At 53.4% G+C, this 19,582-nt stretch overlaps 4 protein-coding genes across 4 annotated transcripts; 2 read left to right on the top strand and 2 right to left on the bottom strand.

The window, feature by feature from the left end:
- Positions 1 to 1,034: 1,034 nt before the first annotated feature.
- LTHEOB_651 (P-loop containing nucleoside triphosphate hydrolase) lies at positions 1,035 to 2,510 on the bottom strand (the record flags this gene model as incomplete). Its single annotated transcript, XM_035515774.1, has 2 exons — positions 1,035 to 2,016; positions 2,068 to 2,510. 2 exons carry the CDS (start codon positions 2,508 to 2,510, stop codon positions 1,035 to 1,037), a joined length of 1,425 nt encoding a protein of 474 aa, XP_035369410.1.
- A 1,410-nt stretch (positions 2,511 to 3,920) lies between these two features.
- LTHEOB_650 (uncharacterized protein) lies at positions 3,921 to 5,692 on the bottom strand (the record flags this gene model as incomplete). Its single annotated transcript, XM_035515763.1, has 4 exons — positions 3,921 to 4,753; positions 4,809 to 4,899; positions 4,956 to 5,428; positions 5,485 to 5,692. The coding sequence occupies 4 exons, from the start codon at positions 5,690 to 5,692 to the stop codon at positions 3,921 to 3,923; spliced, it is 1,605 nt and encodes a 534-aa protein (XP_035369409.1).
- Positions 5,693 to 6,698: 1,006 nt separating this feature from the next.
- LTHEOB_649 (DNA mismatch repair protein msh6) lies at positions 6,699 to 10,508 on the top strand (the record flags this gene model as incomplete). The annotated part of the gene is made up of 5 exons (XM_035515751.1): positions 6,699 to 6,990; positions 7,044 to 7,084; positions 7,133 to 7,313; positions 7,368 to 9,757; positions 9,810 to 10,508. The coding sequence occupies 5 exons, from the start codon at positions 6,699 to 6,701 to the stop codon at positions 10,506 to 10,508; spliced, it is 3,603 nt and encodes a 1,200-aa protein (XP_035369408.1).
- Positions 10,509 to 16,260: 5,752 nt separating this feature from the next.
- Positions 16,261 to 18,235, top strand: LTHEOB_648 (MFS multidrug transporter; the record flags this gene model as incomplete). Its single annotated transcript, XM_035515740.1, has 3 exons — positions 16,261 to 16,425; positions 16,788 to 17,174; positions 17,240 to 18,235. 3 exons carry the CDS (start codon positions 16,261 to 16,263, stop codon positions 18,233 to 18,235), a joined length of 1,548 nt encoding a protein of 515 aa, XP_035369407.1.
- Positions 18,236 to 19,582: the final 1,347 nt, after the last annotated feature.

The raw sequence follows: 19,582 nt of genomic DNA, 5'->3' as shown, positions 1-19,582 counted from the left end.
TGATGTTTGGTTGAGAGATTTGGGTCTGCTCCACGCGCGAGCAGTAGTCTCAAAGGCTGTGAGTCGTCTTCTCTGTAGCATAGTGCCCTTTCCCAGCGCTTGGATGTGGCACCATTTGCAAAAAGAATAGCTGCCTGAAGCACCGTGTGCACTCCTCGGCCCTTGTTTTCTCGTGTCGGAACGCTTTTTAGTCGGGCAGCAAGGTAAGGAATAAGATGAAGAGCGATTGCAAGGTAAATAAAAGGCCCGTCGTCATGGTCAACCGGACCTTCGCACCAGCAGGACCCGTTGGTTGATGGACAATTGTTCTCACGACTAAGAAAGACTTTTATCATCTTTTCGGGCTCGTTATACAGCTCCAGTTGGGCGTCACCTGTCTTCTCGTAGAGTTTGTGGGTGTACCACACAAATTGTGGCAGAAGGTCCGCGAGATGGGTTCCTTGGCTTGCTCTGTTTAAAGTCAAGTCGATCGAACCGTGCACCAGGCCCAGATTACCGTCGACACACTTCATCTGTAGGACATAAGACCGGCACAATGCCTGCTCAGGATGGAACGATGCCGACGTATAGCTTTGTAACTTCGACCAGACTTCATCGCGGTAGAGGAAGTCTCTGACCGTTCGGTGAAGGAATTCAACGGTCCCTTCGGACAAAGAGGATCTTTGCGCTTCTAAAAGCCCTCTGCAGTGACTTCTCAATCGCCGACGCATCCGTCGGGATTTGGCATCCCTTTTTGTGGATGGCAGTGGCTCAATAGCGCGGTCGAAGGGAAGATTTGGATCATCTTCATCAGCCCAAGCCAATGTCATCACGGTTGGAGGGTGAATGGCCGCTCGCACAATCTGAAAAATCCTCGAGGCGGCTTCCTGATTCTCATTTCCTATCTGGTCCAGCATTTTCTGAAACAGCTGCTCAAGGTCCGGGGGTAGGGAATCCAAACGAAATTTTAGCCTTGGAAGTTTTTCGCCGTTCATTAAGTCCGAAAGCAATAACTTCACCACTAGACTGACCCATAGGAATACACCAGATGCCTTTCAGGCGATTGCGTGCAAAAGGACTTTTGCTTCTTCTTCGTACTCCATCTGGAGCTCAGAATATCCTGGGCTCTGGTTGAAGCTGGATTGGATGAAGCAGATAATGTCCGGATAAGTCAAGTCCTCGACCCTCAGACTTGGTGTACTTGCAAATGCATCCTCAAATTCATTCCATGGACGACTTGAGACGCAGACCTTGGTGTTCATACTATCCGACAGTTGCTTCATATACGTAGCCAGATTCGAATGGTCTCCGGTGAATTGATCAAGGCCGTCAATGAAGAAGACAAATTGTGCTGAAGTATCAGCCTTGATGATCTTATCAAGCCGGCGCTGTAGTCCAACGTAATCAGGTGGTTTATAGTCGAAAATTCCGAAAAGTCGGAAAAGTTCCCATTCATGAGGAAATGCCCTGATGGCTAATTCGTCGAATTGTTGTAATATGTCGTGAATGAGTGTCCGCAGAAGGCCTTCTTGGGTCATTTGTAGTTCTTCCCCAGAGTTCCAGAAGTAGTGCCGAGCAATGATGAGCCGGCGGTGCTCAGCCCACTTGGTGAGGATTTGCGTAGTCCTTCTGTCGTGCGCGATAAATTTCATCAACGTTGACTTTCCTGCTCCTGCTTTACCGGTGATCCAATACATGCTTGAGTCACACTCCAGCCATTTTGTGAAATCGGCCCAGGGTAGCTGGTCTGCTCTTGGGGGCCTGAAGACCCATTCAAACGTTGCTCGATGTGCATATGGTATCCTCTCTTCCCGAGATGAAATTCTCTCGAAATGGTGCTGTGCGAGAAGGAGCCGTACAAAGCCGCATTGGCTCTCGTCATCAGCATCTGGCTTCACTCCAGGCAAGGGACCTGCTGCGATGGCGGCAATGACGCCCTCTTTCCAATCACGGCGCTCGCCGATAAGCCGCACTATTTCATCCCTGGTGAGCTTCTGCTCCTGCGCAAGATCATCCAAGCCATTTTCGAGCTGTTTTCTGAACTAGAATTAGTATGCATGTGGTTATGCAGCCAGTGTGGAGTCGTACCTCATTCCCCAGATAATGTGCAATGATATCTGCTGTCTGTAGGCACTCAAACGCTGCTCGAGCCGGTCAACAGCATCGCCGTTCCAAATGCTCTCCAACGCGACCCTACAGCTTTCCCATTGTTTGTTTTTCGCTTTGTTGACCTTGAGTTTGTCCAGGGCACCCAAGAGGTCCCGATCAACATCGTCGCATCCAGCGCAAAGCTCCAGCAGGTCACATTCGTTTTGATCAGTGACTGTGGCTCGGACAGCCTCTTTGCTGGTCTTTTTGATCTTTTCGTTAAGGTAATGTAGGTCCTGAACTATCGCTGTACGTCGTTTCTCCTCGAAAAGCTCCCCCGACGCTGAGGTGTAGACTGTCAAACTCCGTGATAGGAGTGTGGCTGAGAAATCAACAAACTGAACAGTGGCTGCAACAACGCCGAGAATGCTCGCAGGATCCATGTTGTTGTAAAGGGTACCGGGAAGAGGAAAAGGACAGGTCAGCGCAGCTGCGAGGCTGGAAATAAAGTATCCAGTTTGCCAAGGCTGAGATGCATGACCAGGGTTCCGTATTTGTCCGCGCCCCACAGCTATGTGATAGCCAATAGGGTTGTGTCACGGTCTAAGCATTTCAATCGGGCAGTGCAAGGCGGTTTCCGGGCGGTGCAGAGCAGCTTTTCGCGCATGAGTGTTATCAACCGAGCGTAACCACTTTTGCACTGCCTCGCAGCATATGTTGTTAGATTCTACAATTACCGTACTTCGAATGTTAAACGCGTTTTAAGCTTACTGCGATGTTGATGTAATTTTTTGAGAGCTAGAATGAAAGAGGATTGATTACATTGTCCACGTTGGAGACGGGTTCCTACACAAACGCAACACGGATCGGAACAAATACCAGCTTTGCACTCATGTGATCGGTAACTTAAGATGCACTATTGAAGCTTTCATGATTTTGAGATAATATATTTGTTTTACGAGAGTAGATTGGCAATCGCTATTGTTGGAAGAAATTCAAGAGCGTTTGATGCAATAGAGAACGAACGGTGAAGCCGTGGGGCTTTGGCGGTGGGAAGAAGCCGCGGCCAGTAATCGAAAGCTCGGGCCACTGGCGCGACACGATGCGTATGACGATCCATCAAATCAGACAAACGCCTTTCCGTGGCTCGAAATGACACGCTGGTCCCGGGTTTTTAATGGCTTTGAACCTGCTCAAGCGGGGCCGCTTGAATACGCCACTAGTTCAATTACTGAGCCATCTCTACATGTTCTCACTGACAGTCTTGACTGCCTTAGAGCGAGACGTACTACCGGAAAAAAAGACAACGACAATGCCGTATCCGCATAAAAGGAGATCGTAAACGGCAAGATGGCAATCTTCGGTATCTCTTTCGCAATTACCGGACTAGGTTACAACGTTGCAGGCGCGGCTAAAACAGCTGGATCTTCTATTTTCAGCGGCGCTGCGAGCATTACTCAAAAGTAGATGAATTCTATGCTAGTCCTACTGATGAGCTTCAAGGGCGGCACTACATTGTCGTACCCAGGACCAGCGTTGAGTCTGACTCTTGTTGCTCATCAGATACCGCATCCAGCCACAAATAACCCCAATGACCGTGATAATGTGATCATTTCCTTGGACCTCACAGAATATCATGGAGCATTTTTGTGCCGTCCCTTCCCAGTTTTCCTAATTCACGAGGGTACTCGGTCACGCGAGTTTTCAAATGGGAACCAGTCCGCGAAGCTGATGATGATTAACTAATGAGTGGCGTTGGCAATAGACATTTACACTATAGTCGAAACAAACAGAAAGCTTAACCAACCCAGGCATCAAGCCATTGATCAGCCAACGACTGAGCTCATGTTCTATCAATACACGTTTCGACAATATATTGGAGGCTGCTCTTCGGAAGACACGAGCGAGCATGGTCTGTGCTCGTTCCTGCTTTTGAGCATATCCTTCACCTCAGGAGGAAGAAGGTTCCACTCAAGGTTAAGACGATGTGGTTCTTGAATCTCACGGATCCACCACTCGTCAAGCTTCACCTCCTTCTTACCATTGACAGTACCCCAGATCATACCCTTCTTCTCCGGAACTTCCGGTCGTACCCATTGGGCACCGTTGCCGTCTTTGAGCTCTCTAAATTCCCACACCGGATTCTTCCCGTTGAACCAACCAGGATGCTGCTTGAGCGCCGGGGGATCGTAACCCTTTTTGTCATGGCGGTAGTGGACTGAAGGATGGACCGTCTCATTCGTGGCTTTGGCACACTCTTCGTTTTCGGGAACCTTGTGATACAACCCGGGAGTGCGGGCAACATACCCTCCAGCAATTGGTAGGTTGTACAAAATACTCGAGTCATTGGTGTCTCCTTCAGCCCATTTTTTCCGTTCTGTTAGAACCTGCGAAGTTCGACTCTTCTTGAGGTGCAATAGCTCATGACAAGCATCCTCATCGAAATCAAGAAGGCCGTCAACCAGATCACACATCCAGGCCAGAGTGATCTGGTCAATTTTCGAGGTATGTTCCATTCCGGTCGTTGTTCCACCACCGATATCGGCATGGAATCCCGGGAACCAGCACTGTTTGAGGTCTGTATCGGCACCGTAGTCTTTGCTTGAGTAGTCGAGATACCATAGCGTTGGTTCGAATGCTCCACGATGTTCATCAAGTGAGAGTGCATGAAAAGCGTGGTCGATTTCTAAGTCAAAACTCGTCAATACAGACACGTTTTTAGCTCAGACATTGGGACATACTCCTGTTCAGTGCAGTGTCATGAAATCCGTATTTTTCGTTGTACCCCGTCAGAGAAGACAGTAGACTCTTGGGGAGGCCCCTGCTGCCTACCTGTATTTCACTCTTTTAGTTATCTCTTTTTGGAATTGTATTATGGAACGACTTACTGTATCCCATACACCGATAACTTTGATCCTAACCAGATGACTAATCTCACTACGATTGACCTTGTTCTCGGCATTGTCCGGGTGGAACTCCTTGATTTTGTTCCAGAGCTTTTCGTCCAAATCGCTCTGCATCTCCTCTGCCGGCCTCCAGAACTTTCCGGTGTACCTGTCTGTAAGAAGTTCCTTTCGGGCATCGGAGCAACTGGCATCATTCATGGGATGCACATGACTGTGAACGTCCTTGCCACCATCATTGACTCTCCGCTTGCGGTAGAGGTTGTACAGGTCTGGGAAATGGCGAAGCTTCTGGGGCCAAAGAAGTCCCATCTCAGTCACCATACCAGCCAACGCTCTGGCGGTGTAGGCGCCACGTGAGAAGCCAAACAAGAAGATCTCGTCGCCCTTCTCATAGTTGTTTGCGAGGTAATGATATGCCGTTGTCACGTTTTCCTCAAGGCCAGCACCAGTGGCTCCTGTCAAGGTCTTAGCATACGCCTGAACCAAACTTTCTCACTTTTGTCGCTGTTACCTTGCCAGGCACTGTCAATCTTGCCCATTGGCCCTGATCCGACACCCGTCTGATAGTACACGATTTGTTCGACACGCTTGCCTGTCTCTGTGTCTTTGCCGTAAGGGGCAATCATGCGGCTTATTTGGGCGACATTGGAGGGGATGTTATCAAGCCCCTTGTCGGCACTGTACCATGTGCCATCGCAGCAAACGATGAGTCTTTTCATAATGGACGATGGAAAGTGACGAGTTGGATACAGCTTTCTGAGGTGAGCGGGCATCATTATTTTAAGCTGGACGCCATCACATGTTTAGCGAGGCAGTTGATGCTGGTCGAAATCGGTCGGTTGAAGGAGAGTCCGAAAACGATATCGCGATGAAATCACACCCTGGATCTTGGTCCGGGAACGATCAATCACATTCGTAATCATTCGTTCCAGCCGATGGATGTTTTTACTGTAACCGTATACAAGCAAATTGTCCGGAAGCAAGGATGGAGGTGATCTCCACACAGTCAGAGCTATTTGAGTGAATTTTTAAGTAGCTGGTCTTACGCCTGGGCACTAATCCACAGCTACTTGCTTCGCTGCGGACTCCTTGCTAACATTGTTCTGAGTATGCACGGAAACGGAATGATGATTTGCTGCGTAGTTCCTAGTGTGCGGCTGAGATGCCAATCGTCCACAGAAATCTTTATTACTCTCAAGGCTACGTTAGTGAACATTATGTTTATGCTTCAGATGATATCGGGTATGCATCTCAATCCGGTAATTCCCGCTGATGCGGCAGGATGAGCCGTGAATCTGAAGAGGTGAACGGGTGATGTATTGAACTACCCGGAAGAAAGCAGTACTAAATACACCCCTGGTCGATCGCGCCTGCCAACGCCGCAAATTCGTGGTTCCTCACTACCTCATATCAACCACTGGTCCACTCGAGATCTAGGCAGGTCGTTCTAGCCCGTACACGAGCGGCGATGCGGGCGGTAGTTACAGAGGGGATCCGCATCCGCTTTTTCATGAATAACCCGTTTTGACCTCCCCTTGTTATGATTTCCGCGCTAGGATCCCGCGGCAAGAGGGGGCTGTCATTAAAAGCTCGGGCCACTGGCGCGACGCGACGCGTACCCCGGCATTTGCGCGCACCCCGGTCGCGTCACAGCTCAGATAACCAGTCGCCAGCGTCGCCTCTCCACCACCACCGACCGTTGCGCGACCCAATTGACGGCCCACAATGTCGACCCCAAAGCCGTCCGCCAAGGCCAAGAAGCAGGCGCCCCCTTCTGGCCAGAAGTCCATCCTGGGATTCTTCCAGCGCAAATCCGATCCCTCGCCAAAGCCCTCCGCAGAGCCCAAGTCCTCGCCTACGCCGCTACCCGCCGACTCTACTCGGAAGTCCTCGTCCGATTTCGTCAAGCCGCAGCTCAAGAAAGCCTCGCCCAGTGCTTTGACTCCCGCCCCGAGCAGCGACCCGGTCGAGCCGTCCAGCCCCGTCCGCAGCGACCATGGCAGGAACAAGGAAAATGGTCTGTCGTCTTCGCGTTCCTTCTAAAGAATGCGGGTGCTGATGCAATACCAGAAGGCCTTGAGATCCTCCTGGCGAGCAGCCCCGCCCGCAAGGTGCGTGACCCACGTCCAATTGCCATTGCAATCGCTCACCCTACGCAGGTTAGGAAGCAGGTCAACTACGCCGAGTCTGACGCCGATAGCGACGACGACGAAGTCTTTAAGCCCGTCTCTGCCAATGGCACAAATAAACGCACCTTGAAGCGGAGGAAGATTGCCGCCTTGGACGACTCGGACGGCGATGAATATGGTCCAGATGTGGTTGAGGATGAGGATGATGACGGTCCGCCTCGCTTTCTCCCGCTTTGCTCGGCCGTTAAAAACTGACAATAAACAGACGTAGATGACTTCGTGGTTCCCGATGATTCCGACGAAGAACCCACCTCCAAGAAGCGCAAGCGCCCTTCTACCGCGTCCTCCCGCAAAGCCTCGAAACCCTCGTCTCCTCCCCCGCCCTCTTCGCCGCCTGTTGACAATGATGATGTTGTTATGGAAGGCAACTCCTCTTCTACCGCCCAACAATGGCGCTTCGACCCAGAAAACATCAACTCTACCGGTGTTCGTCCACCCCCCACTTTTGCGAAGAAGGCGGACGGGAAGAAGGAGAAGGCATACAAGACAGAGCCAGAGAAGCGCTATCCTTGGCTGGCTCAGATCCAGGATGCCGACAGGAATCCTCCGGGTCATCCAGACTACGATCCCCGCACTCTCTACATCCCACCCATGGCGTGGAAGGCCTTTTCGCCCTTTGAGAAGCAGTACTGGGAGATCAAGTCCAAGTTCTGGGATACAATTGTCTTCTTCAAGAAGGGCAAGTTCTACGAGCTGTACGAGAACGATGCCACTGTCGGCCACCAGCTGTTCGATCTCAAGCTCACCGACCGCGTCAACATGCGCATGGTTGGCGTGCCCGAGTCGTCCCTCGACATGTGGGCTACACAGTTCGTCGCCAAGGGCTACAAGATCGCCAAGGTCGACCAGATGGAGTCCGCTCTCGGCAAGGAGATGCGTGAGCGTGGTGGTCCTGCCAAGAAAGAAGAGAAGATCATCCGCCGTGAGCTTTCGTCTGTCCTCACATCGGGTACCCTTGTCGATGGCTCCATGCTGCAGGACGACATGTCCACCTTCTGCGTTGCTATCAAGGAGATTGACAGAGACAACCACCCGGTTTTTGGCATTGCCTTCGTCGACACTGCCACTGCTCAGTTCCAGCTCTGTGAATTCGTTGATGATGTCGATATGACCAAGTTCGAGACCTTCGTTGCCCAGACCAGGCCCGGAGAGCTGCTTCTGGAGAAGTCTTGCATCTCCGCAAAGGCCCTCCGCATCCTCAAGAACAACACCAGCCCGACCACCATCTGGAACTACCTCAAGCCCGACAAGGAGTTCTGGTCTGCCGACACCACTTCTCGCGAGATGGAAGCCTCTGACTACTTTGTCTCGCCCGATCAGGACAACATCGAGGCTTGGCCCCAGGTTCTACGGGATGCCAAGGAGAACCACGAGCTGGCAATGTCTGCATTCGGCGCTCTGTTCCAGTACTTGAGGATGCTCAAGATTGAGCGAGACTTGGTGACCATGGGTAACTTCTCCTGGTACGACCCGATCCGCAAAGCCACCAGCCTTGTGCTGGATGGTCAAAGTCTGATCAACCTGGAGATCTTTGCCAACAGCTTTGATGGTGGTACTGAAGGTACCCTCTTCGCCATGCTTAACCGTTGCATTACTCCCTTCGGCAAGCGCATGCTCAAGCAATGGGTTTGCCACCCGCTCGCTGATGCTCGCAAGATCAACCAGCGCCTGGATGCGGTTGATGCTCTCAATGCAGACACCACTATCACGGACCGCTTCACGGCTTCATTGGCTAAGCTTCCGGACCTTGAGCGGCTGTTGTCTAGGGTCCACGCGAAAAGAATCAAGGCACAGGACTTTCTCAAGGTGCTTGAAGGCTTTGAGCAGATCGAGTACACCATGAGCCTCCTCAGCGAGTTCGGTGAGGGTGAAGGCGTCATTGGGCAGCTCATTTCTCAGATGCCGGATCTCGCAGCATCCCTCAAGCACTGGAGAGACGCTTTTGACCGCAAGAAGGCCAAGGAAGATGGCATTCTCGTCCCGGAACCTGGCGTCGAAGGAGACTTCGATCAGAGTCAACAGGACATGCAAGATGTGCTTGATGAGCTTGAGAAGCTCTTGAAGCAGTACAGACGGGACCTCGGCTCCACCGCCATCTGCTACAGGGACAACGGCAAGGAGATTTACCAGGTCGAAGTTCCCATCAAGATCAAGTCCATTCCCAAGAGCTGGGAGCAGATGTCGGCCACTGCCAAGGTTAAGCGTTACTACTCTCCGGAGCTTCGCAAGCTGGTCCGCAAACTCCAAGAGGCTCAAGAAACACATAGCCAGATCGTCAAGGAGGTGGCCGGAAGGTTCTACACAAGGTTCGACGAGGACTACTCAGTCTGGCTTGCAGCTGTCAAGATCATCGCTCAGCTTGACTGTCTCATCAGCTTGGCCAGAGCATCCGCTTCGCTGGGCGAGCCGAGCTGTCGTCCCAAGTTTGTTGACAGCGAGCGGGCTATTCTTGAGTTTGAGGAGCTCCGTCACCCCTGCATGCTGACCAATGTGACGGACTTTATCCCCAACGATATCAAGCTTGGCGGCCAGTCTGCAAACATCGACCTTCTGACTGGCGCTAACGCTGCTGGTAAATCTACCGTTCTGCGCATGGTAAGATCCCTTGACCTCGCTTCAACAATAACCTCCGCTGACCAACCTGCAGACCTGTATCGCTGTAATTCTCGCCCAGGTCGGAGTCTACCTTCCCTGCACTTCGGCCACCCTCACTCCCGTCGACCGCATCATGTCTCGCCTCGGCGCCCAGGACAACATTTTCGCCGCGCAATCCACCTTCTTCGTCGAGCTCTCCGAGACGAAGAAGATCCTCTCCGAGGCGACGCCGCGCTCGCTCGTCATCCTCGACGAGCTCGGCCGCGGCACCTCATCCTACGACGGCGTGGCGGTCGCGCAGGCCGTCCTGCACCACGTCGCCACGCACATCGGCTGCCTCGGCTTCTTCGCCACGCACTACCACTCGCTCGCGACCGAGTTCTCCGGCCACCCGGAGATCGCGGCCAAGCGCATGGCCATCCACGTCGACGACGAGGAGCGCCGCGTCACGTTCCTTTACCGTCTGGAGGATGGTGTTGCCGAGGGGTCTTTCGGCATGCATTGCGCGGCTATGTGCGGCATCAATCCGCGCGTCATCGAGCGCGCTGAGGTCGCGGCTAAGGAGTGGGAGCACACGAGTCGGTTGAAGGAGAGTTTGGAGAAGGCGAGGGAGGCGTGCTATGTGCCCCTGGGCTTGCAGAGCGATGTTGCGTGGTTGTTGAGGGATGTTTCTGGTGCGGAGGTGGAAGATGGCAGTGCTGTGGGGCAGAGGGGGCTGGATGTTTTGATGAAGGCGATCGAGACGTTGTGAGTGGAATAGAGCTGCTCGTTAAGGGTGTGGCTATGGTGGGGTTTGTCTGTTGTTAGTTTCGGTATGGGATGGGATGTGCGTGTTATGGCCTTTTCTCCTTTGCTACTACTGTTGTTCGGAGCGGCGTTTTTTTGGGACAAGGGAAAATGAGGGTCTGTCAGTGTAGTGAAGGGTTGATAGCTGTCGGCGGGTCTTACGATACATTTGCTGTAAAGCGGAGACAAAAAGAGTTATGAATCGATATGTTTCTTTTTGCTGGAAGTGCTGGCTGTGTGCTCTTGTGTGGGTTTGGTGGAGCACACTAACGAGGAGGCTCTTGGGAAATGGCAGCCTGGCTTTCCGACAGCACTCTGACCGGAGGCCACGCCGGTGCATTCCACCTATCACACAACCACTTACACAGCCCCATCTCCACTCTGCAAAAAAATTTCAAGTAGACAAATCATCAGTCCAACCCTTCTGAGTTAGACAAGGCACTTTTTCGGGTTTCTCGGTCAGTGTACGAAATCAGAATTGTTGACAGCGGTGAAAATCTTCTTTGTCCACACGTGGCCATGTGTGAAGTGAGTGAGTATTTAGCCCCATACCAACGTCTCAATCCGTTTTCCGAGAAGACCTCATTTGTTCATTGTTTTTTTTTTGAACCTGCAACCATTTCGGTTTACTCTTGCACCTTTCACCCATGCATTCGATATGAGTGATTCCACATCCCAATCCGACGGACTCTGTGATCGGTGCAGCCGCTTCCTCCATTTCAAGGGAGGTGAACATGGAATCTATGCGGAGACCAGCGATGAAGACGGAACCGTGTACATTGATTTTGATCACACAAGAGATGGCAAGGAAATACGGGAAGTGAAATCACAATTTCAGCTCGAGGATGATTATCCTGCGATGACAGAATTAAAGCGGTCGGCTTCCAGAGGATGCGGGTTTTGCGATCTGCTCTTAAATTCAATCCAAAAAAAGGCGCCTAAGGTTGAGAAAAATATGGTCTTAATGATCAAGGAGGGTTACATCAGAAAAAGAAAAAATCTCAACGAACTCGACTACAATGCTGGTGTGTTGGTACACTGGGTAGTCATTGATTCCAAGACTAAAGATGAACCCTCGCAACGTTGGTCCTACGAAACATTCTTCAGGCTCCTCGCAAATCAAGGTATGTAGCCACCCTACAGGCTCACTGGCTTTTAAGCTTAAGCCATGGATTCTAGACACACCGGCTGCGAAGTACCTCAGACTATTGCATGCCCCATTCCATCCATCGCTCTTGTGTTCTGAGAACATTACGTCTATTCAAAATTCTTTGTCAAAATGTTCAGCAGAGCACATAGACTGTACCAGGAATAGGGAAACTGGACATTGGAAGCACCAGGCTTTACCTTCTAGGCTGCTAGAGATCAAGAAGGACCAAACAGGATACAGAATACGCTTGGTACAGATGCAACCACGCACTTCTCCTATGCCCGGAAAACTTCATCCTAAATATGCGGCTTTGAGTTACTGCTGGGGTGACCAAGACTTCATCAAGAGCACTCCGGAAAATATCGCGGACCATTACGATACCATCGCGTTTTCCAATTTGCCTCCAGGCTTTCAGGATACCATAGAGCTGTGTTGGGGAATCGGAATTTTCTACCTGTGGATTGACTCCCTATGCATTATCCAAGGGGACCAATCCGACTGGGACCAAGAGTCAGCGCGGATGAAGGATGTTTACGCCAATGCATTCCTTACCATCATCCTAGCTTCGACAAGCTCTCCATTGGAAGGCCTCCCGAATGTTCTCACTACGAATTCTTCAGATGTTCGAGTTTCATATCGCCTCGATGACGATGACGGACCCGAAATCACATATTTTATTCATCCATTATATGGTTTCGAGCGGATTAGAGATTCAGGCGATTTTGAGATTACTCAATTCAAAATCGAGTCTGACTACGAGAGATCTGTCCATGCATCAAAGTGGATGAACCGCGGCTGGACGTTTCAGGAGAGCTATCTATCGACAAGGAAGCTTTTCATTTGCTCAGACCACACCGACTTCTCATGCAGAACGTCTTCTCGTTTACAAGGCATCTTACGCATATGCCGGCCGCTAAGAGACCTCGGTCGCTACGTTTCAATTGATGGGCCGAGAGACTGGTACAATTTGGTCGGCCATTACAGTGGCAGGAAGCTTTCAATATCGGAGGATAAGCTGCCTGCAATCTCAGCAGTGGCCAGCCTGGTGGGAAAGGGGCATGGGGATTACGTTGCTGGACTGTGGACGGAGAGTCTCGAAATAGGACTTCTTTGGGCACCAGGCGGGTACTTATCCGGCGGCTGTATCGCACTTAAACGACAGACGACTTATAGGGGCCCAACGTGGTCTTGGTGCGCATACGATGGCCTGATAGACTACTATATGGCTAAAGACTACGACCACCTCACGAGAGCATTCGATATCCTTGAAATACGGTGGATCCTGGCGGAGCCAACTGCGATTTACGGGCGTCTTTCTACAGCGGATGGCGATAGGGCTTACCTTAGGCTCCGCGCCAAAGTGGCATGGGTGACAATTCAGTCTGAGGGTAAATTCGGTGGTGGGGTTGATGCAGTCATGGAATTTGGCGGGACCCAAAAGAGAGCATGGACCTTCATCGACTGTGGCGAAATGGAAGGTTTTGAAAGTCCCCAAAGAGTGGTCGCTATGCTTGTGGCGACGACGACATATTCCGATGTCACCTCTGTTGGACGTGGACTTTTCTTGCGTCCGATTCCTTATCTAGGGCCCGTAATCACGTACGAGCGGGTTGGATGTTTCAGCAGCGATTGGGGTGACCGCATTTTCGAGCATATTACCGAGGTTCAAGAGCTTTGTCTAGTATGATGAGTTCTAGTTGACTCATTTTCCTTCCATTCTATCCTTCGATTCCTCCTTCCCTGCCAATAGCCAGCGCCCGTCGAAGGGATATGAGTTAAACTCAGGTCACGTGACTTGGGTTGTTTTAGTGCCTTGCAGTTGCCTCGGCGTCTTTTGAAGGCTCATTCACTGTTCACGATAACCGATGCCGCTCTAATTCATATGCGTGAAGGCTTTCCTCGCTGCAGCTTATAAATGATTAGCATTCAAGTCTGCTATACTACCGCGTCGCGTGTAGAGCGAAGGAGCAGGCACGTGTAGAAAGCAAACTCGATCGCGATCTGGCAAGCGCCATATTCCCTTCGCTGACGTATTCTAATCCTCTCGCAGGGTATAATGAAGCGAATGGAATTTAAATGGGTTTTTAAGCTTAAGTGTTTTCTTGGAACGCGGGACGGCTTCTAGAAACGGGTAAGGTGCGCCCCTCCCGATTTTTGTGGATGGTGGGGCACTATCTGCGGCATTCCTTACCAAGTTGCAGATGTTTCACCTACGGGCCGAGTAATGAAACACTCGACGATGTTCCTGGTGTGTCTCGGGGTCCTTCCCGGATCCGTTGGTCTGCGTTAAGGGCTTACGTGAAATACTACTCCGCTATCTGCGTGGAATGCTTTCCTGAAAGGCAATCCTTCGCCTTCTCCCGGATTCAATACTCCACCACTCTCTAATAAACATCACCCGCAGTGCAGCATCCATCTTACCGGCCATGGCGCTTTCCTCCAGCCTGACCTCGTTGTCCTGACACTGTGCTGTTTTTGCCCGGCTTTTCCGTCTCTCTAAACACCTTACCCGGTGCCCACCTCTCCTTCTATTCTTTTGCATCTCCCTCGGCGGGCTTCTGACCGTCATTTCGCTCGCCCAAGTCCTCCGCAGCACCGTCAGCCACCTCATCAGAGACTAACCGTCTCGCAGCCATCACCGGATCCAACACCACGCGTCTCGCTGCCGTCAAAAGCACCGGGCATCGCTGCGCAACCGGACATCTCTGCGACATTCGTACCCCATGTCTTCCACTCCCCCCACCCACCTCTTTTCCCACCACTACCACTTTCCTCTCTGTCCAGCTTCTCCTCACCCTCACACCACCCTCAGCCTTCATACATCGAAGGGCTAACTCTTCCTCGCCGACCTCGCCCTATCGGACGACTGCGTCTCGGTCTCTCCACGTGGGGATCCTCTCCATCTGTCCTCTCTACCGGCCCTCGCCACCGCATTCGCCATCGATCAACCACCCGACGCTGCCGCAGCACGCGGTAGAGAAAAGAAGCACCTACGCGCCAGGCTGTCACCGACCGGCATATTAATTGGCCACGCCACATTGAACCTCAACAATTCGGTTCATTCCAGTGCTCTTTTGCTCTCGAAGAGGCCTGCGTTAACCGGCGCGTAGTGAGTACGGCCGAGTCTTACACGAGCGTGCTGGGGAGCGGGGATGGTGGCGGCAGTCCTACTTGGGCGGCGGCGAGGAGAAAGAGGTGGAATGTAGATTACCTCACGCACGTGCCAGTTGTGGCGTACGTCGTGCCGGTCTGGATTTTAAACATCCGTTGCCGGGGTTGGTGTTGCAAAGCTTGATGGGTTGGTGGTGGAGCCTAGGCTACAAAAAGTTGGGAAGGGGTGGTTGGGGCCGGTCATATTCGTTGAGGCGCTGGGGGCTCCGGCGTGGAGGTTGAAAGAGGGTCAGGGACACCGGTAACGACGCGGAATCGGCCGTTGGGTAGGGGAAATCCCTGAGCGTCGCATCTGTGTACGGCAGCACTGATATGGCCGGAGAGATAAGAAGTGGCGTCCCGTTGACGGTGCCAAAGGATAACAAAGGTGGGGGCAAAGAAGAGAAGGGATGGGCGGCGAAGCTGGCGAGATCAGTCGGGGAGAAAGGAGAGGAGGGATCAGAGAGGCAGATGTGGCTGAGATGGATATGGTTCAGCTTTGGACCTCGAAAGGGGGGGTTGGGGAGACGCTAAATGAGACCAGGACGACGAGCTTGCCCGGCGATGCCTGTCGTCAACAGCCACAGGATCTGGAAACAGCACTCAACGGGTTATCGGCCGTGAATCGACATTCGACTGGAAGGACCGCATCTACCCCCATCGTTCGCCATTGAGGATGTTCGTTGTTGGAGGTACTGGTATCACCGGAGCCGTATCATTGGCTGGAAGCTCCCATGGTCTTTAGGTGTCAGACGGTGCGGCTGAGAGCATGGAATGTTCTGTAACCAGGCATTTCGGTTTGGTACGAGGGTAAGTAAAAACGCAGATCGGATCGACGTCGTCGGTAAAATCCTACAAGCAGCTGGGTGCGTCAAAAAAGCAAACAATAATCCTGACGTCAGCGCCGCAGCCGCCCACTCTCCCGAGCCGCGCCTGCAGATATACCGTTACGGAGCCAAAACCTACAGCTGCTGGACTTCTCCCCGACCATTGAACAGAAATCCTCGATGCATGCGAAGCCGGGGTCAAGCTTGACGCGAATCCACGCGGCCCCGGTGCAGGTCTCCCATCACGAGCCAGGCTGACGTCTCCCTCCCCGGCGCTGTTGCCTTCACGGTTGCAAGGGAAATGGGCATGCGTAGATCCGCATCGGAAGAGTCCGAGATCTTCTCGGCGTTCCCTACGAACGGGGATGGGTGGTGCGTGTAGCCCGGCATGTCCGAGGGGGTCCTCTCGGATATGCTCGTGGTGAGGCTCGGGCCGGACATAACCAGAGCTTTGCGTGCTTCCGCGAACCGGCCGACTGTCTGAGCGCCTCGGGCATGATATATAGCTCGAGAGTCAGTGAGGTTGAAATATGGCCAGTCGGTTTGCGCTGTTGTGCGTTTTCAGCGTTGAGAGCGCGTTCGGAGATACAATGACGGCACCCAATAACGGGGATAATGACCGGGAATTGGCCAACGTCACACCACAGGCCGACATTGAGCAGGACAATGTGCAACATGAGGAAAGAGACGTAGAAAAGGACGCAGCGGATGCAAATGGCAGCAAAAGCCCTGCAGAGAGAAATGAAGCAGAAATTGTAAGTAAACCATCGGATGGTCAGTAAATCATCCCCCAAACCGCATTTTGGGCCACACCATGCGGCATCACCTATTTCTGTCATCACCTTCACTGATTGCACTGTGAAACGACGGGAGTATTCATACTTTAGCACTATGGAAGGTCGACAAAGGCGCGCGTGGATCATCTTGCCCAATGCGGTTACCTCTCTCGTATTGCTGTATTATCAGGCCGGCCAGCTTGAGCATCTGCATACCAGCCTTAACCTAGTTCCTGTGTTGTGTTTCGATTGTCTCTAGTCAAGCTTATTTGTCTCAGGCCCTCTACAGCTATCTTACACCGGCGCAATACTCATGAAGAGCTCTGACTGAGAATCTACAGGTTGATTGGGAAGGGCCGGATGACCCCGAGAATCCCAAGAACTGGCCCATCTGGAGAAAATGGGTAACCACGCTACTCACCTCACTCGGCGGGCTCGTCACGCTCATGTCGGGCGCCATGATGGCCCCCGCGCTCTCTGACATCTCGCACGAGCTCAACATCGCCCCCGAAGAAGCGCAAATCGCCCTGTCCATCTTCATCCTGGCCTTCGCATTCGGCCCGCTCTTCCTCGGTCCCTGCTCCGAGGTGTTTGGGAGAAAGCCTGTCTGGCTCGTCAGCAGCACATGCTATGTCATCTGGAACGTCATCTGCGGCTTCGCGACCAAGCGCGGCACCATGATGGCGGCGCGGTTCTTCTCAGGCATCGGCGCGAGTGCGCAGTTCGCGGTAAGCCAGCAGCAGCGAGCATTCCACATGAACGCACCACACATACTAACCCGGAAGATGGATAGATCTCCTTCCCCGTCCTGAGCGACTGCTGGAAGCCCGACCAACGCGGCACCTCCTTCGCGCTGGCAACCTTCATCCCGCTGCTGGGCCCCGCCATCGGCCCCATCGTCGGCGGCGTCATAACGCAGAGCATCGGCTGGCGCTGGCTCTTCTGGGTGCTCGCCATCTTCAACACCTTCCTCATCTTCCTCACCACGCTCTTCTTCCGCGAAACCCACGCCGCCACCATCCTCAACCGCAAAGCGAAGCAGCTCCGCCGGCAAACCGGCCGGAACTACCGCACCTCGTCCACCACCGGCGGGCCAACCCTCCCCCAGCGCCTCAAGCTCGCCCTCACCCGCCCCTACCGCCTGCTCCTCACCCAACCCATCCTCCAACTCCTCTCCCTCCTCCTCGCCGTGAACTTCGGCATCCTCTACATCGTGCTGTCCACCTACGCCACCATGTGGCAGGACCGCTACGCGCTGTCCCCGCGCGCCGCGGGGCTGCACTACATCGCCCTCGTCCTCGGCTACACCGTCGCCGCGCAAGCGGGCGGGCCCGCCACGGACCGAGTCTGGGCCTACCTGAAAACCCGGCGCGGCGGGGAGGCCGCGCCCGAGTACCGGGTCCCGTTGATGGTGCCGGGGGTTTTGTTGCTGCTGGCGGGGCTCGTGGTGTACGGGTGGGGCGCGCAGCGGGGGTTGCACTGGGCGGTTGTGGATGTCGGGATAGCGGTGTTTGGATGTGGGAACATCCTGGCGACGCAGGCGATGCAGGCGTATGTGATGGATGCGTTTGAGGGGTGCACGGCTAGCGCGAGTGCCGCCAGTCAGTTTCTCAGGAACGTGTTTGCGTTTGCGTTTCCGATTTTTGCGCCGAGGATGTATGAGAGGCTTGGGTATGGGTGGGGGAATACGCTGCTTGCCGGGTTGTTTTTGGCGTTGGGAGTGCCGGGGCCGGCGGTGTTGTGGGTGTTTGGGGCGAGGATTCGGGGGATGGGGAAGGCGCAGCGGTAGGTTGGTGGGTGGGTGGTGCGTTGTGTGGCGGGGGGGATGGGGCGGCTGCGGTAGGTGTGTGGTATGGGGAATGTGATGGGGCGCGCGGTCTTGCTGGCTGGCTGGGTGGAGCTGGAGCTGGATAGGGGGATGATGATGGTCACGGTGGAGGTCGTCGATGCAGGCTGGAAAAGGCAATGCGTATGGAGAGAAGGTGGACATGCGTGGCAATCATGGCGATCTGGACGTGTCGTTCAGTGGTAGCAGTGTCGTCTCCTCAAGCCGCACAGTGAGCCTTTCTCCCTGGCTTGATCTGTGCATTCCTCGTGGAGTCCCCGACTGTCCATCTTTGGCCATCAGACATTCCGCGATAGTCGCCGCTTCCGACTGCTCCCCCTTCACTGTGCTCAAGGGATTTAGCGCTTACGCCCCGTTGTCCATGCACTGGTGCCTACTGATAGCACTGACGCAGTTCAGGGGAAGCGGTTGATGTTCCGCCATGCAGCGCACAAATCGAAGATCCGATGCCACCACCCCCGAAAACGGTAACAAGCCCCGTCAATCAATGCTCTGCCCTGCAAGCAGACCGTGGCCATTTTTCTATTTTTTGATTATATAGTGCTGCAGGGCCCTCTGATTCGCCCGACATGTCTCAGATACATTCAAACACGTCGCCACCTGGACCCTGGACGTGTGGCCACCATTTCTTCGTCCCTTTGCCGCGCGCCTCTTGTTGCTTGCTGGCTCCTCGGGCCCGCTTTGCCGCCCCGCCTCTACGCGAGTCAGCCCCTGTGTCTGTCCGTCGGGTGGCTGCGGAAGGTTCGCCATCACGACTCATGGTTCCAACGGGTTGCCATATGACTCGCGCGCGTACCGTCAAGCCACTCACCGGCCAAGAGTGAACGGTTATTGCCCAAAATCCTTGGGTACCAAAATCAGGGACCAGTGGGCAGCGCATCCTGGGCACTTGAAAAAACCACATTGATTGTCAGGAGGGGAGAGAGGGTACACATAGTATTCTTGAGACATTTGGGTAGCAGTTGCTGATGGAGCTTCCATGCATCGCTTCGTCAGCGAGGCACGTGTCTCGGTGATATTGCAAGGGTTCGGCCAAGATTGCTGAAAGGATATCACAGTGGGAACCTTTTTTTTCTTTCTCGAAGGCATATCGGCGATGATGACGCGGGCAATGCAGCCCTACAATCGCAAGTGTGTGCGCCATGGCTCCTTCGGACGGGATTACGCAGGAGGAGTGGCTGGCTGCTCCCTATGCACCCGTGCGCAACCCCGGCACGAGGAAAGCCAAATCGCACGGACCCCTATCTAGGTACGAGGGGGAAACCGAGATATGCTTCTTCAAACAGGAAA

This window comes from Lasiodiplodia theobromae, assembly GCF_012971845.1.
Source record: "Lasiodiplodia theobromae strain AM2As chromosome Unknown scaffold_2, whole genome shotgun sequence".
NCBI classification, from domain to species: Eukaryota; Fungi; Ascomycota; class Dothideomycetes; order Botryosphaeriales; family Botryosphaeriaceae; genus Lasiodiplodia; species Lasiodiplodia theobromae.
The sequence above is the reverse complement of the archived record's forward strand: the minus strand, read 5'-3'. Positions and strand labels throughout refer to the sequence as shown.